Here is a 17353-nt window from a genome sequence, read left to right on the forward strand (position 1 = left end):
TAGGCAGTGCTGATCAAATATGAATCAATATTCTGTTACTGTAATGCCTATTTCTCTCCTCAAATGTTTTCAGAAACATCCTGTAGTGTACTGTTTAGCTGTAAAATGAGAAAGTTTGCTCCAGCTGATGGGCGGTGCTTGGTATTTCCTCAACTTATCTCATCATGGCGGTCGGGGTCACAAACTTAATTATTCTACTGCTACAGCTGTGCTGCTCATCCCACAAATGCATGATCCTTACAAGTTGGACATCATTGTGAAGGTAAATAAACAGGCTTTCCAACCACGTAAAATACAATGACCATTAGCATTGATACAACAGAGAAATAATCCACCAAACACAGGTTTCCGAACTTTTTTTTCCCAGTTTATTTGCTCCATTCCTACCCACTGCAGCTTTAATATGTTTCGATTAGGCTACTGGTTCAAACTGACAGATTTGTGTGCTGAACGTTGTCAAACTGTTTTAAGCCTTTACAGTAAAGAAAGTGATTCAACCATTTCATCCATTTTATCCTGATCCATTTAAATCCTCTCTGTTGGGATGCTTATTTGATTGGTAAAGCCTGTGTGATGTTATTGAGGGCAGGTGTTTCCTCCAGCAGATGGAGCTCCAGCTCGTGTCAGAGCCGCACCGTGAGGAGCAGAGCCCGGCCCCTCCTGCACCGTGCTGCGGCCCCTCCTGCACCGTGCGGCGCGGTACGCACAGCCGTTGTTTTCGTCTCCTGGATGATGAGGTGCGTAAAAAGGCGCCAACGCACCGCACCGGGCTGAGGAGGGAGAGCTGAGGAGCAGACCAGACAAACAGCTCCTCTCTCCAACACATCCACGCAGCGTGTCAGAGCCGGAGAGAGAGCATGAAGACGGACAGATGGAGGAGTAGAGACTGAGCTGCGGAGGAGACGAGGCGGCTGAGTGAAGCGGCAGCATGGCGGGGGGCCGGAGGGGACTTGTGGCCCCTCAGAATACTTTTTTGGAGAATATTGTCAGACGGTCGAACGGTAAGGATGAGGATGAACGAGGCATTTTGAACTGAGAGATTTCCACATGAAATCTGTCTTTGAAACACAGGCACGTTGATTGTCCGCCGGCCTGTCTAATCAAGGTAATCAACTAATTAACCAAAGTGAAGAATGAAGGAGGCTAATTAGTGATAGAGCCCTTTCCTTCCTGTGTATTCAAAAGTTCGTTTTTTCATTGAGCTACGTAACAAAAGGGGAAAAAAAACTACTTGAGTTAAAAAAAATAAAAAAATAATTGTAGTATCAGAATGACAGAAGGAATTAAAGCTCCTGTTCCTGATTGTGAATCCGTGCGGGAGTGCATGGAGAGCAGACAAGACAGCAGGTTACTCCAATCATTAAACAGGCTACTAGCCTATTGATTACATAAGACCACTGGAGGTCTTAATTGAAAAATGATATGGACCAGAAATGTCTTGTTTGGATACTTCCTACAGTCTTAATGTGAACGCAATGTAAACATGGGCCTAAAGACATGTAGAACTATGACTACAGAGATCAGCTCAGCATAGTGAAAGCACACTAATGACTTTGATATGTTCATCACCATTCCCTTTCTAGCTACAGATTGGTTTGAATTTAAACTATCAGGCTTTTGTTTCTAATGTCTTCGCCTTTAAAGATCATTTAATGCATATTAACCAACAACATGTGAATAAGTGTTGAACTGGAGGCCAACCAAACCTCAAGCTGTGCCTATAATTAAGACTATTTATCTCTTTTTTTCCCCCTTCATTTTGTGCATAATAACACCACTGAAACAACACTAGGCCCTAAAAGACTTTATACCATCATCAAGTAACCATGCCAACAGAGAGGATGTAATTGTATTATAGTGATATGGATTAAATGGTGAATAATTTGCTTGACTGTAATGGCTTTCATCTAACCTTGTTTAAAACAGTTTGAAAACTTTCAGCACACAAATCTGTCAGTTTGAACCAGTAGCGTGATCCAAACATAGCTGCAGTGGGTAGAATTGGAGCAAATATGATTAAAAAACAAAGTTATTTTTATAAAACAGTCACTATACCCTGACATTAGTTCATGAGACAGGTAATCTGAAAGCAAGACTTCATAGACCGGAGGGAAAACAACCAATCAGAGCCGAGCTGGAGCCTTGCGGTCTCTGAGCAGCTGTCAATCACTTGTGAACTCCGGTCAAACTAGGCAGCGCTGATCAAATATGAATCAATATTCTGTTACTGTAATGTCTATTTCTATTTCATAAAATGTTTTCAGAATCATCTTGTAGTGTACTGTTTAGCTGTTTGAGAAGGAGAAAGTTTGGGACCCGGCAGCCATGTTGAGATCAGTTGAGGAAATACCAAGCACCGCCCACAAGCCGGTGCAAACATTCTAATTTTACAGCTAAACAGTACACTACAAGATGTTTCTGAGAACATTTATGCGACAAATAGGCATTACAGTAACAGAATATTGATTCATATTTGATCAGCGCTGCCCAGTTTGACCATTTGATCGGAGTTCACGAGTGATTGACAGCTGCTTCTGTTGAATGAACAGCCAATAGGAACGCTCTCTCTCTGAAATTACCTGTGATTGGCCAAAGTCGGGCTAGACTTTTTAAAGTCTGAAAACAGAGCCATGAGGAGGAGCAGAAGTCTAGTTTTCTCTCAGAACACTTGAATTATAATATGCTGAAAGGCTATTATGGAATTTTCGCCAAATGATGCCAAAACCATTCTTCCTACTGCAGGTTTTAATATTGCAGTAGGCAGGATTACTAACAGTGATGAGTTCTTCCTGTACAATATAGGCCTATATTTCTTTATGTATACTTTATTGTTTTACATGTAATTTGTCAAAAAAAAAAGTGAGACAAATGAGATCCGTTTTGGCCACTTAGTGCACAGTATGCTGTCCAGATGTGAAGACAATGAACCTTGTTTGAAACCTGAAGCTTACCAGACTCTGATGGAGGTCTCCAGTATTTTTGGACATTGGGTGTCAGTAATCCTTTGGCCTCTCTGTATTATTAGATCAGATAGGAAGTGACAGGACAGACTGGAGAGTTCTGACACTGGGCAGCTAGCTGTGAAACAGAACCAGCAGCGTTGTGTGTGATTCTGTCACGAACCACATTTGGGGCCCAACACCAGCTAATTGGTTTGAGCTATAATGACTTATTTTTTTAATGGGGTTTGGTTAAAATTAGGTTTTTTTTTTTTTTCTGTAATTTATGGTCAGCTCCCCCAGAGGTGTACCAACTTATGTGTCTGTGTATGCACTCCTCAGTCTGCCCCTGTAGCACACATCTACATTACAATGTGTTATGCCAGAAGGGAACAACTTGTTTAGAAAGGGTGAATACATCACTCCAAAGCAAGGCTTTCTTTAGATCAGGGGTCACCAACGCGGTGCCCGCGGGCAACAGGTCGCCCGTAAGGACTAGATGAGTCGCGCGCTGGCCTGTTCTAAAAATAGCTCAAATAGCAGCACTTACCAGTGAGCTGCCTCTATTTTTTTTAAATTTTATTTATTTTATTTTTTTGCTATTGTTGTTTAAATCAGACTTGCATGTAACTTACAAATGACAACATATATATATAAAAACACTTAAAATTTAAAATGTTTTTTGTGTTTAATATAAATGAACTCTGACCTAGTATAGTTCAAAGGTCAGTATTGTGCGCATGACCAAAACGTAGCGTTTGTTGCGCTCATACAAACAAGCTAGCAGACGCAACGAAAATGAGGAGAAGAGTTACCCCAAAAAATGGCAGAAAAAAGAAAGAAAACATATCATTTTCACGACGAATGGGAGGTAGAGTTTTTTTTTACCACTGTGAAAGGATCCTGCGTGTGTCTCATTTGCGGGGCAACTGTGGCGATAGCAAAGCGGCACAATGTGGAGAGACATTTCACTACATGTCACACAAGCTACCATGCTAACTACCCACCGGGCAGCGCACTGCGAGCAGAAAAAGCCCGCGAGTTAAAGGCAGCTTTGTGCAAACAGCAGTCTTTTTTCACTAGACCGGTTAAAAACTCCCAAAAAGCAACCGAAGCCTCGTTTAGAGCTACGCAATTCTTGATGAAGAAAAAGAAGGCATTTACAGACGGGGAGGTTGTCAAAGAAGCAATGATGATAATTGCTAAAACTGTGCTTGAAGACGAGAAGTATGGAACCGATGTACTCTCCAGTCTCTCCAATGTTCAACTCGGGGCAACTACAATGGTAAGAAGAGTGTCGATGATGTCTGGGAACTTGGCCGACCAGCTGGACCGTGATCTGGCGAGGTGCCGGTGGTTCAGCATCCAGTGTGACGAGTCGGTGGACAGCAGCAGTACGGCTCAGCTGATGGTCTTTATCCGGATGGTGTTTGATGATTTCTCCACAAAAGAAGAACTTCTGACACTACTGCCCCTGAAGACAACTACGAGGGGAGTTGACATTTATAACGCAGTGAAGGAGTTTTTGGTGGAAAAAAAGGTGCCGCTGGAAAAGCTGGTATCAGTGACTACGGATGGGGCTCCTGCTATGATCGGCCGACACACAGGATTCGTTGCTCACTGTAAAGCTGACCCAGAGTTCCCAAACTTTCTGCAGTACCACTGCATCATACACCAGCAGGCCTTATGTGCAAAAGTGATCTGCTTTGAGCACGTAATGACTCCCGTCGTGAAGATCATAAACAGCATCCGCTCCAGAGCTAAACAGCACAGAACATTCAAGGTACTTTTGGAGGAGCTGTCAGCTGAATATGATGACCTGCTACTACACACAGAAATCCGATGGCTCAGCAGGGGACGAATTTTGCAACGTTTTTTGTCACTTTTGGGTGAAATCAAAGAGTTCATGCAGTCCAGAGGTGAGGACACCGTGCTGCTGGAGGACACTGAGTGGATACTTGACCTTGCATTTTTAACGGACATTACTGGGAAACTGAACAGTTTGAACTGTGAGCTGCAAGGCAAAGGTAAAACTGTCGCCGATATGATAAGTGCTTTAAATGCATTTAAAGCTAAGATGAACCTTTTCTCTGTGCATTTACAGAGAAAAAAAGTGCTGCACTTTCCCTCTGTGCAGATGGTGCTGAAAGACAATGCTTCTGCATCTGAGGCTTTTGACAAAGTTGCAGAAAAGTACTCTCAGGTCATAAACAGAGTTGGGCAAGAGTTTGAGAACAGGTTTTGTGACCTGGATCAGCTTGAGCCATGTGTGTCGTTCATTTCTAATCCTTTCATGAACGTGGACATATCATGTATTGCTGAGCAGTTAAGTGCAACATTCAGCCTGGATGCTGAACAGGTGGAGATTGAAATTGTAACACTGCAAAATGACCTCCACCTCAAAGCCCATCAGGCTGCACCAAACTTTTGGTGCCTTCTTGACACAGAAAAGTACAGTGGTGTATGCGCAGCAGCTATGAAGGTTGCAAGCCTGTTTGGTTCAACTTATCTTTGTGAATCAGCCTTTTCTGACATGAACTTCATCAAGAACAAACACAGAACACGCCTCACTGATGCACATCTGCAAGACTCACTCAGAGTTGCAGTGTCAAGTTACACACCAGAGTACAACACACTGGTTAACAGCATGCAATGCCAGGCTTCCCACTAACTGACAAAGAAACAGATAACAGATTTGGTGTCCAGTTCAAAGTGTGACATGATTTATTTAAAAATTTGAGAGTTGATTTTTGTATTTTACATGAGTTATTATTTGTACAAACATGGTGCAAAGTAATTCATGATTTGTTAAAAAATGTTAGTGGCTAGCTAGTTAAAATGGGATATTGTGATTTCACAAGACTGTCGTAGAAGTGATCATTTTCAAATGTTTGAAAAATTTGAAAAACATGTGCACTTAGAGAAAATATAAAAATAAAGTGTTGCATATTGATATTTATCTGTTTCTATATATTTGTTGTGAGAAATCATTAACATGATCAGTGTTTTCACAAAGATAAATATCATTAATTATTAATAATAACATAGAGTTAAAGGTAAATTGAGCAAATTGGCTATTTCTGGCAATTTATTTAAGTGTGTATCAAACTGGTAGCCCTTCGCATTAATCAGTACCCAAGAAGTAGCTCTTGGTTTCAAAAAGGTTGGTGACCCCTGCTTTAGATGAACAGTTTGAGAATCTGGATCAGGTCTATGATATAGTCTATGAAAAAAGAAAAAGAAAATGGAAAATCCAACCTTTAGAGACACAAGCACATATGTTTTTCTTCTGACCTTGGGCGGTCCATGGATTAGTGAGCAGTAAATCTCTCCCGAACTAGAAACAAAAGAGCCAAGACTATAATCTGCAGGATGCCACTGAGACACAGCGGAGCGACTCGTAAGAGACACAGTGGTGGTGGGTGGGCGTTCACAAACAATGACATATTCCTTTCTTTGTAACTTTCACTGTTCAAGATTAGTGTTTTTGTTTCTATTTCAGATTTTCAGATTCATGTCTAGTTCGCCACCTAAATTTAACTTTAAATATAAAGAATAGCATACAGAAGTCTGTTTTTACATAACATATTTTTCTCTAAATGTTCCCTTGGTAATGGCTCTGTTCTATTTGAGATTCTGTAAATAAAGCAAACAGCACTAACGTGAAATGTAGCCAATGAGCGGAATAATACCTATGGGGGTCCTCAAAATCAAATTTGTTGGTGGGTCTCATAAATGAAGCTAGTTATATCCTATGTAGCTCTAAGTTTATTTGCGTGTTGAAATGTTAAAAAATGAGCAGCAGCAAAGAAAATGTAGGGTAAAGCAACTATAGCATAATAATAATAATAATAATAATAATAATAATAATAATAATAGCTTGGATTTATATAGCGCCTTTCATGAAACCCAAGGACGCTTAACAAAGACATAAATAAACACAACAAATGTAACAGAAGCTAGGGGCCATAGGCCTTGGTGAAGAGGTGGGTTTTGAGGAGTCTTTTGAAGGTGTCCAGAGATGGTGCGTTGCGGAGCTTTATGGGGAGAGAGTTCCAAAGTGTGGGGGCTGTCACACTGAAGGCTCTGACCCCAAAAGTTCGCATTCTTGTGTGAGGGATGGAGAGCTGACCCGTGCCTGAGGATCTAAGGTTCCGGGGCTGTGTGTATGGGTGGAGGAGGTTAGATAAATACTGAGGAGCCAGGGCATTGAGGGATTTGTAGGTGAGGAGGAGGATTTTGTAGGTGATGCGGGACTTGACCGGGAGCCAGTGGAGGTGGATGAGGGTGGGGGTGATGTGCTGCCAGGGCTTGGTGCGGGTGAGAACCCTGGCAGCCGAGTTTTGCACATACTGGAGCCTGTCCAGGGCTTTGCTGGGAACCCCGGACAGAACTCCATTGCAATAGTCCAAACGGGAGGTGACGAAAGCGTGGATGAGGGTTTCTGCCACAGAGTCAGAGAGTGATTGCCGGAGACGTGAGATGTTTTTGAGGTGGAAGAAGGCGGATTTGGTGATGAACCTGATATGAGACTGGAATGATAGTGTTGGGTCCAGGATGACACCCAGGTTGCGGACTTCCGAGGATGGGGAGAAGGAACAGCCGTCAACGTCCAGGTGGAGATCTCCAACCTTCCGGAGCAGGGCCTTGGGAGCCACAACCATGAGCTCGGTTTTGTTGCTGTTGAGTTTTAGGAAGTTAGATGACATCCAGATTTTTATTGCATGTAGGCAGTTTACAAGTGACTGTAGGGGTAGCTGGGTGGATGGTTTGGTGCTGAGATATAGTTGTGTGTCGTCAGCATATGAATGAAAGCTGAGACCGTGGTGGCGGATGATCTGACCAAGGGGGAGCATGTAGATGGTGAAGAGGAGGGGTCCCAGCACAGAGCCTTGAGGTACGCCATGGTTGACTGGGGCCGGGGTGGAACTGGAGTCGCTGATGGTGACAAACTGTTTTCTGTTTGTGAGGTAGGACTGAAACCAGGAGAGAGCTGAACCGGTGAGGCCAAGGTAGTCAGATAGGCGGGTGAGGAGGATAGTGTGGGAGACTGTGTCGAAGGCAGCTGAGAGGTCCAGGAGGACGAGGATGCTGATGTGACCAGAATCTGCAGCGATGAGGAGGTCATTTGTGATTTTGATGAGGGTGGTCTCTGTGCTGTGGTGTGGTCTGAAGCCAGATTGAAACGTTTCGTAGAGCTCATGGTTGGCCATATGTTGATGGAGTTGGGCGGCCACTGCTCTTTCCAGAATTTTGCTCAGGAAAGGAAGGTTGGAGATCGGTCGGTAGTTGTTGCTGTCATCCCGGTCCAGACCTGGCTTTTTGAGGATGGGAGTGACTGATGCCATCTTGAGGCTGTCGGGTACAAGACCAGATGTCAAGGAGGAGTTGATGATGTTCACCATAATGGGGCACAGGGCAGGTAGGCACGCCTTGACCAAGGCTGTGGGCATGGGGTCCAGAGAACAGGTGGAGGCTTTGGCCTTAGTGACCAACTTTGCGACCTGAGGAGCACATACAGGGGAGAAGAAGGAGAGGGAGCACTGAGGCAAGCGAACATCCAAGGGAGCCACGCCCAGTGGCTGAGGTGTGTGTGGAGGGAGGTGGGCAGGCACCAGGAGCTGCTGATGGATGGACTCGACTTTGTCCTGGAAAAAGGTCCAGGAACTTAGTGCAGAGGTCGGGGGCACCTGTCGAGGGGGCGAAGGAGCCGGTTGATGGTGGAGAACAGCAGTCTGGGGTGGTTTTGTTGGTTGGTAATGAGGGTGGAGTAGTACTGTGTTTTGGCCTGGGAGAGAGCTACTTTGTAGGCCCTCACATGCTCTTTATAAGCCTCAAGGTGGACAGTGAGGCCAGATCTTTTGTAGCGCCTCTCCAGTTGACGGCCGGTGGACTTCTGGGTGCGGAGTTCAGTGGTGAACCAGGGGGCGGGACGGGTATAGGAGACAGTCCGGGTTTTGAGGGGGGCAAGGGAGTCAAGGCTGCCGGATAAAGTGGCATTGTAGTGGGCAACCAGCCCATCAGCAGAGCTGTCGTGTGGATCTGAGGCCAGATGGGTCGCTATCAGGTCGTTCAGAGCTGGTGTACTCACTGTCTTGATGTTCCTGTACTGGATGGTACGTTTTGTGCGCTGCCTGGGCAGGGTGACAGGAACAGTGCAGAGAACAGCGAGATGATCTGAAACCGCGAGGTCCAGGCACTGCAGATGGGTGGGAGTTGTGCCAGTGGAGCACACCAGATCCAGCGTGTGGCCTTTAGTGTGGGTGGGACTTTTAACGTGCTGTGTGAAGTTGAAACAGTCCAACAGTGACAGGAATTCAGTGGCAAACGAGCAGCTGGTGGAGTCCACATGAATATTAAAGTCACCAAGCAGGAGTGTAGATGGAGACATGGAGCAGACAGATGTGAGAAGCTCAGACAGCTCAGACATGAAGGTGGTGGAGGCTTTAGGGGGGCGGTAGATGAGGACAACCTGGAGCTGTGTAGACCCAACCAGGGAGAAAATGACACACTCAAACGAGGTGACATTGGGTACTGGGAGGTCTTTGACCAGGATGTCAGCTCGATGTATAACAGCCAGCCCGCCGCCACGACCCATGGAGCGAGGCTTTTGTATGTAGACATATCCAGGGGGAGTGGCTTGATTAAGTGCCATGAAATCCTGCTGATTTTGCCAAGTCTCTGTTAGACAGAGAAAGTCAATTTTCCTGTCAGTGATAATATCATGGATGAGTAGAGCTTTATTGTTGATTGAGTGAGCATTCTGCAGCATAAATGTTGCACTGTTGTTAATGAATGCTGGGGCAGGCGGTGTGGAGGGAACGACACTGTCAACACAGACCAGGGACCTCAGATTGTTCAGGGTGCACACGTGTGGTTTGTTGTGATGACGTCGTAGCTGCGTGTTGGAGCGCCTATCAGACAGTACTGAGGGAATACCATGATCAGCGTAAACAAACTTGCACCGGGAGGCTCTATGGACATAACGGGGGCGACGTAGGAGTCCGAGGGATTTAATGTCAGCGATGCAGTTTGGAATGAAGTGACAGAAGAGGTCCAGGAGTTGCGTTGTTGAGTATTTGATGAACACCATGTTTGCAGCAGTGGAGCGCCGGCTAAATCCTGGAGCCGCAATCCGTGGAGGAGGCTCCCAGCCTCGGACTGCAGCAGCAGCAGGGAATGTAGCCAGAACAGCAGCAGCAAACAGTGTAGCCAGAACACAAGGTGGATAGTCCTGGAGTCGTGGCATGGAGATGTCCAAACGTGAGCAGCGGAGTGACGTTGGATAATCCACAGTAAATTGATAGCGCCGCTTGGTCGGCGGAGCTAACAGCTGACCGGCGGCTAACAGCTAACAGCTGATCACTGGAGAAGGCGAGCACACAGAGCCAAATGTGCACAATCTTCTGACAGTTAGCAGCACCAGACAGTGAAGTGTAAATACAACTTATAGTGATAACTTATTCCTACATGCAGTAAATGTAGGCACAGATTTAAACAAAAAGCGAAGTTTTGCTACGGAACTGAGAAGCGGCGACAAACACGCCAGCGTCCTCTCAATCCGAAATCTCTCTCTACTCTCTCTACTCTCTCTACTCTCTCTACTCTCTCTGAGCATGAATAGCATACTGGTGCTACTGGTTACATTTGTGCTCTATCAGCCCAGTTGCACAGCAGTTTGTGAAATTGTCACAAATTGAATGTATTGATTTGTGTACATAGACATGAATTTCATGTTTTTTTTCATGATTATCAGTACAAAGCTTTCACCCAGGAGACCGGTATTCGAGTCCCGTGTGAAACCACCATCAAGGTTGATTTATTTGTCATGTAACTTCCGTACTTAAGTTACGGCACTTCCAAAGTTATTTTAACCCAAACCAGAAATCTGTTCCTAAAGCTAACTAAGTAGTTTTTGTCACGTAACTTCCGTACATAAGTGATGCCACTTCCGCTGTTATTTTAACCCAAACCGCGTTCTTTTCCTAAACCGAAGTAGTTTGTCCCCTACCTTAACCAAGTCCATCTTTTCCTAAACCTTACTAAGTAGTTTTATTTTGAAAAGACTGGAGAGGGAATTGCTGGACATTCGTAGAAAAATGCACGAAAAATCCATTGTTGAAAGTTGTGCTGAGCGTCACGAAAAAAAGGGAAATTTGTGTCTATGTACACAAATTGAAAATGTATATAATTTTGTGACTATTTCACAAACGGCTGTGAGACTGTGTTGGCCCTATTAGCCTCAACAGTTCTGCTACACTGCCTTATATTTGAAAAGGCTCATTTAAAGTCTTTAAACCTGCAATAATTGATTTTCTTTGCAGTGGAAAGTTAACACAACATTGACATCCTCACCTTTTAAGTTGATATGGCCAACTTGTTGCCAAACAGTTGATTATTTACACATTCAGCAGTTATGGAGCACGTTATTCATTTGGAGTGTTATTTTTGTCCAACTGGTGAATGTAGTCCAGTATTCTCTCTCTTTTAGCTCAGGTTTTGATCTCAACAACTTTCAAAGTCTCAGGTTTGCAGAGACACAAACTTGGAGAAACATGACTCCAAATGAGTTCTAAGTTGCTCCAGGTCTGCTGCATGTGGAAGTAAGTGAGCAACTGTATGCGAACATGTTAGCTGCAACAGTCAAGGCTAGCTGTGTGTCAGTCAGCTGGTTTCTGAGTTCAGTTTCTTACAAATAAGTTGAATTGTCACATTTTAGCATGTAACCTTCAGGTTGGAGCAACACAGCACAGATTTCTGAATTCACAGTGGTGTTGTCTCACTTTTTTGGTTGACATGTCTCATCTTTTTTGTCTGACATTCACCAAATGTTTCTCACTGTAATCTGTTAACCTTCTTTCCTTTTCAAACATTTCAGTTTGGACACTGTCACATAGACAGACAGGTACTATAAAGTTTAGTTTGGTGTGCTGCTTCTGTTTTCTTTACTGTAGCTATCTATCTCTTTGTAATGTTCCACTAAATGTTCTATACCAAATGCTGTTAATTTACAAAGCACTTCAACTAATTAGACATGTTGAGATTATTAAACACCTTTGTGAAAATGTGCTGCAACACAGCAAATCCAGGGCTGATAACAATAACGGAGCTTTTACTCACAAGATTACCGTTCATCTGATCATTGTAAAATAACACGTTGGCATGGAACGTCTCGTGCATTATATTCTGTCTGTTCTCATATTCTGTGTCATGCTTGTAGTTGTCATTTCAAAGTGTTTTATTTTGACGTGATCAAAGATTTTTTTCTGTGTGGTATAAAGAAATGGCATTTGTGTTTTGTGCCAGGTGTTTTTGGATTCCTTCTCCTGCTCTTTCACCCCTGTGTCGTCACATTGTTGTAGCCTGTGTGCATAGCAGGGCGCTTTGCTTTGAGATTTGCATGCAGATTTTTTTTGAGGTTTTAGCCCCAATTATCATCACTTCTCCCGTCCCATTTAAAACCATTACATCGGCTCCTTTTTGCCTTTTGCCAAATTTCTGGATGGATTGAAGACTGTTTTACTTTTAAGCATTTTTAATATTATGTCAAAAAAAATAATCCTGAAAAACAATCCATAATTTGTAATATCTTAGACACATTTTACACATTGTCTTGCACATTCATTTTTATTTGATATTAAATGTCATAATGGCAACATGACAGATGCGTAAATGAGTAAACATGTCTAATTTGTCAATGTCTTCTATGATTGTCATGAAAGTATGATTATGGTGCTTTTTAAGTATTTTATTTCTTACAAACCAAAGGCAAAAAGTGATGGCCTGTTCAAATCATACTCATAATCAGCTTAATAAAGGTAATATATGTCCTTGCCTTTAAAATGACTTGGTCGGGTATTTGACACAAGCATTCTGTTTGTAGCCATTTGTTTTAAGCCCAGGCAAAATGTTACATATTTTTCCATTTTCAAATACTACACAGTGCAATCATTTGCATGTTTGTTTCGATCACCCTTAGTCCAAAAATCCAGCTGTTAAAATGAAAAACACCAGCGTTATCCTTTAATTTCATGTATAATGACTCTGAGTAACAGTATGTGAATGTTTTGTAAAGTCACTGAAGTTTAAAAATAAGACGGAAGCAAAATAGGCCATTAAAAATATACATGCAACTCAATGATTACTTAGGTTTATTAATATTTTGTCCATGAATACGTTTTACTTGGAGGCTTTGCTAACAAGGAATATGCCATATGAGAATTAATGTACTCTGTTTTCCATGACATTTAAAAATCGATGACCGCGGATATTAATATTTATAAAGTGTACTTGCCAATACGGAATGCTTTATCATAATAATCACCAGCGAGAAATTGGACCATTTAATGACAGACACAGGTACTCACTGCCCCCCCCCCTCCAAACACCTCTGAAACGGCTAACTAGGACTGTTACATACCTCAGCAACACACAAAAAGACAACACAAGATGTTTTTGGGATAAGAACGACTAACAAGCAACTACTAATAAAAAAGCCAAGGGAGCTCATTGGGATGTTTTCTACACCAGCAAAGAATGTTTGGCCTACATTTGTGTAGAAGCACCCCGTGTGGAGTGTGTAATGGGCCGTAGACCATCATGGACACTAATGAAAATCTTGGAAGTGTGTTAGCACTTAAAGGCAGGGTTAGTCTTTTTAAATATAGGGGAAACATTACTAGACAAACACACATTTTTAAGCAAGAAATATGTTTCAAGAAACATTTTAAATAAACATACGGCATGAAGGGACGTTAAATCATACAAGTTTTGTGGCCTCCATCATATCATTATTGAACCGCCCAATACAGCCCAGTAGATCTGCTGAAGCACTCTTGTTTTCTCTCTTCCCTGTAAATTTATGTTGAGAATAGGGATGTCCATAATTAACCGTTTAACCGACATTAAGCATTTAAACCGATTAACGCTATCGGTTAAAACTGTTAAAAGAAATATTAATAATTGATTAAAAAGCTGAGCGGCTCAGAGGAGCGGCTCGTCACTTAAAGGAGAAAAGCTGGTCCACCTTAACAGCCCACCTTAAGAGGCGGAGCTGGAGTTGCAGGATACAGGAAGTTGGCTCTGGTCTCTGCCTCGCTTGAGCGGAGTGGAGGAGTTGTAGTTTCATAGCATTTATTCACCAACAAATAAACTGTCCACACACTGCTACACCTACGATCACAACTAGAACAACACCAACAACCTCACACTCACCACCAACACACACACACGGTCTGTTGGAAACTCACTAAAGTTACTCAGACTACGTGTGCGACGGCGAACACGAAGCCTCCGGCAATGCTAGAGCTGCTAACGTAAAACAAATACACACACTGTTTGTTGGCCACTCACTAAAGTTCCGCCGGGCAGACACACAGGTGACAACCTGCTAAACTAAACTAAATGTGTGGTGGAGACTTTTACTGGGAAAGTGGCTGCATGTCCGCGACACTACACGCAGCATCGTAGCTGCTAAGTTAACGCTCCCGGACGCTGAACTGGAGACTCCCGTCAACCAACATCTGTTGTGCTCCTGCAGCTGGTACACCGCTGCATGAGAGGCACAAATCCGGTTGGTTAACGGTTAATAATCGGTTAACTAGGGTCGGTTATCGGTTAAGAAAATCTTTCAAAATGAGCATCCCTAGTTAAGAATCTATAAAGAAGTCTACAAACAACGATATGCTTACAATAGAAAATGTTCAAGGTCAGACACTTTAACCTTTTACCTTTAAACTTTACTTTAAAATTATATTTCAAATATATTTTTGCCCTAACATTTGCTTCGTAGTTGTCCTGTCATTCTTTCAATAACTTCTTTGCAATTTTTTTCAGTTGCAGCTCCATTAAATCCTTGGCTTCGTCCGAAATACTACTCGCACACTATGCACGACATACCCAATGTGTGTACTATCATTCAACATACTTTTGTGTGAATAAACAGTAGTGTATATATCCTTTTGGCCGTACTGAACAGTAATTTACGTCGTCACTTCCTGAGAGCCTCCTTGCTGGTTGGAGACGTGTAACCATGGTAACCTGTGCCAACCTCATGTGACCAAAACGACAGTTTGTAAGAATCAAAGTCTGAATTAATTTAAAAAAAATATTTATTACGCCCAGCACAGTGAAATCCTTTACTTACAGGTAAATTGAAGCGTTATTGATGTTACAGAGCTATCCGTTTTGAACGTCGTCGTCCCTACCGCAATGCATTGTGGGATATTTATGCTGCCGTAGTGTCCAGCGTTGCATACTGTAATATTCCACCAGAAATAGTATGCAACTTGCGTACTATTGTTTTCATATTACGGTTTTCGGACATGCTAAAATATCTCACATACTGTTTTAACGTACTAAATAGCATGGAATTTCGGACGCAAACCTTGACTTTGATTTAGATCAAATGTAATAAGCCTCAACCTTTCGCCAACCCAAACTGTAGTTTAAGTATTTGTGTATTGTTGTTTTAGAAAATACTGCAACCCCTTCAAGTTCATTGGCCCTTCTTCCCTGTTTACTTTCAAACAGATACCAACTTTGTCTTGGGAAACGCTCAGATAGTAGACTGGCCCATCGTCTACAGCAACGATGGTTTCTGCAAGTTGTCGGGGTACCACAGAGCAGAAGTGATGCAGAAAAGCAGCACCTGCAGGTAGGCAAGAGGATCCGTGTGGTTTAGATGTGTTGGGATTACAAATTTCAGATGCTAGAGAGGTAAAATACAGAAACCTAATGAGAGAACATATCAAACAGCATTTTTTGTTTACCCCATCCAGATTTCAAAAACTCATTTTGAAGATAATATGATTAGTTATTATTTTGGAATCCAAGTACAATATTAGCTAGTGACACTGTAAGAACTTGTTACGGCTACAGCTATCTCGTTAATCTGGATGAGCTTCATTTTGGCTGTCAAAACTCAAATAATCCTGCTGTTTCTGCAGTTCTACTCCAGTCAGAGAGAAGAGGACTTTCTCTACACAATGTTTTCTTTTTTAAAATGTCATAAGTGGAGGCAGTAAAAGGTCGTGTGGAGCTCTCACTTAGATCAGATCCCTACATCATATAGACATGGACTGTTGCAAGATAGAAGCTTTGTAGTGGTTTGACATTGTTTCATCTGAAAATACAATGAGTGTATTATAGCCATTTTCTATTCTCTGTATTTATTTGTGTATTTGTATTTACACCTCCTACCACCAGGCAGAGCATCCTTATTTTGAGGTAATTGCTAGAGAGACTTATTTGAGGAGGATAATGTGACCGGGTGCAGTGTACACTGTGTACACAGTGTACACAGTGTACACAGTGTACCGAGTGTACCGCTGCTTTTCATGCTCATGTTTATGGTTTTGAACTCTCGATGGAATATTTTGGTTTATTTTAAGAGAAAGGGAAACAATGCTGCAAATACTCATATACTCAATACTCTGCATGGCACCATTGCACACGTGCAGTTTTTTTTCAGAGTTGATTCTTTTGCATAATTCCTTATTAATTACTGTAGCAGGTTGATGGTTAAAGGTAGGATTGGTAGTGTTGTTCAAATACACTTTTTGTTATATTTGTTGAAATTCATCCCGAATACATCCCGATAGCAATCAATAAATCAAATGCTCTGACAAAAAAAGAAAACAATACGGTATCTGTGGCTGTCGCAGGACTGTAATTAACCCGTCCAATCATTTCATTCGGCCCAATTGAAATGAATGGACGGGCTACTTGCCTACCTACCTAACTCTGCCCGTGCACTCATTGCACATCAGTCTTCCACAAGCTGCAAGTTTGACAGCTGTGAGTACTGACAATAGCCATGTTCATTGTTCACGTTCATAATGATAATTTGGGGGCAGTGGCTTTGGAGGGAGAACTGAAGGGACGGACTGTCAGTGTTGGCGACTTTCTCTCTAGATTTCGGGACTTTGGGAGCTAGTGCTGCTAGCTACTGTCATTGGAAAAGAGTTGGCAACACTGGACTGTTTTTTTTTTTCAGATAGATCATTTTTAAAATCTAGTGTAGTCTTGCTAGTTTCTCAACTCTACCGACCTTAGCTTTAATGCATCAGCAGTACAGCAAAAATATTTAAACTATTATTTTCTAGGGCTGTCAAAGTTAACGTGATAACACGTTAACTCAAATTAATTTTGACACCACTAATTTCTTTAACGCTTTAACGCAACTTGCGATTTTCAAGTTGTAGCGAGTTTTAAAGCTAGAGTGAAGATACTGGCATCATATGAAACTAGAAAACCTAAAGAATCAAGTGGTACCAACCATGTCATACTAGCTTGTCGGGAAGGAGGTTAAATAACTCTCCAAACTTACGCTGAATTTTGGAGAGGAAAAACTGTCATGGCCATTTTCAAAGGCGTCCCTTGACCTCTGACCTCCAGATATGTGAATGTAAATG

The 17353-nt window shown here is 42.5% G+C and overlaps 1 protein-coding gene across 1 annotated transcript in view; it reads left to right on the forward strand.

The window, feature by feature from the left end:
* The first annotated feature begins 359 nt into the window (after positions 1-359).
* kcnh1a (potassium voltage-gated channel, subfamily H (eag-related), member 1a) overlaps positions 360-17353 on the forward strand; it is a 77584-nt gene continuing 60590 nt past the window's right edge. The window contains 3 exon segments of the mRNA XM_037782521.1: positions 360-1001; positions 11818-11844; positions 15471-15594. Coding sequence (XP_037638449.1) covers positions 929-1001; positions 11818-11844; positions 15471-15594 — 224 coding nt within the window. The 5' untranslated portion in view covers positions 360-928.

This window comes from Sebastes umbrosus, chromosome 10, assembly GCF_015220745.1.
Source record: "Sebastes umbrosus isolate fSebUmb1 chromosome 10, fSebUmb1.pri, whole genome shotgun sequence".
NCBI lineage: Eukaryota > Metazoa > Chordata > Actinopteri > Perciformes > Sebastidae > Sebastes > Sebastes umbrosus.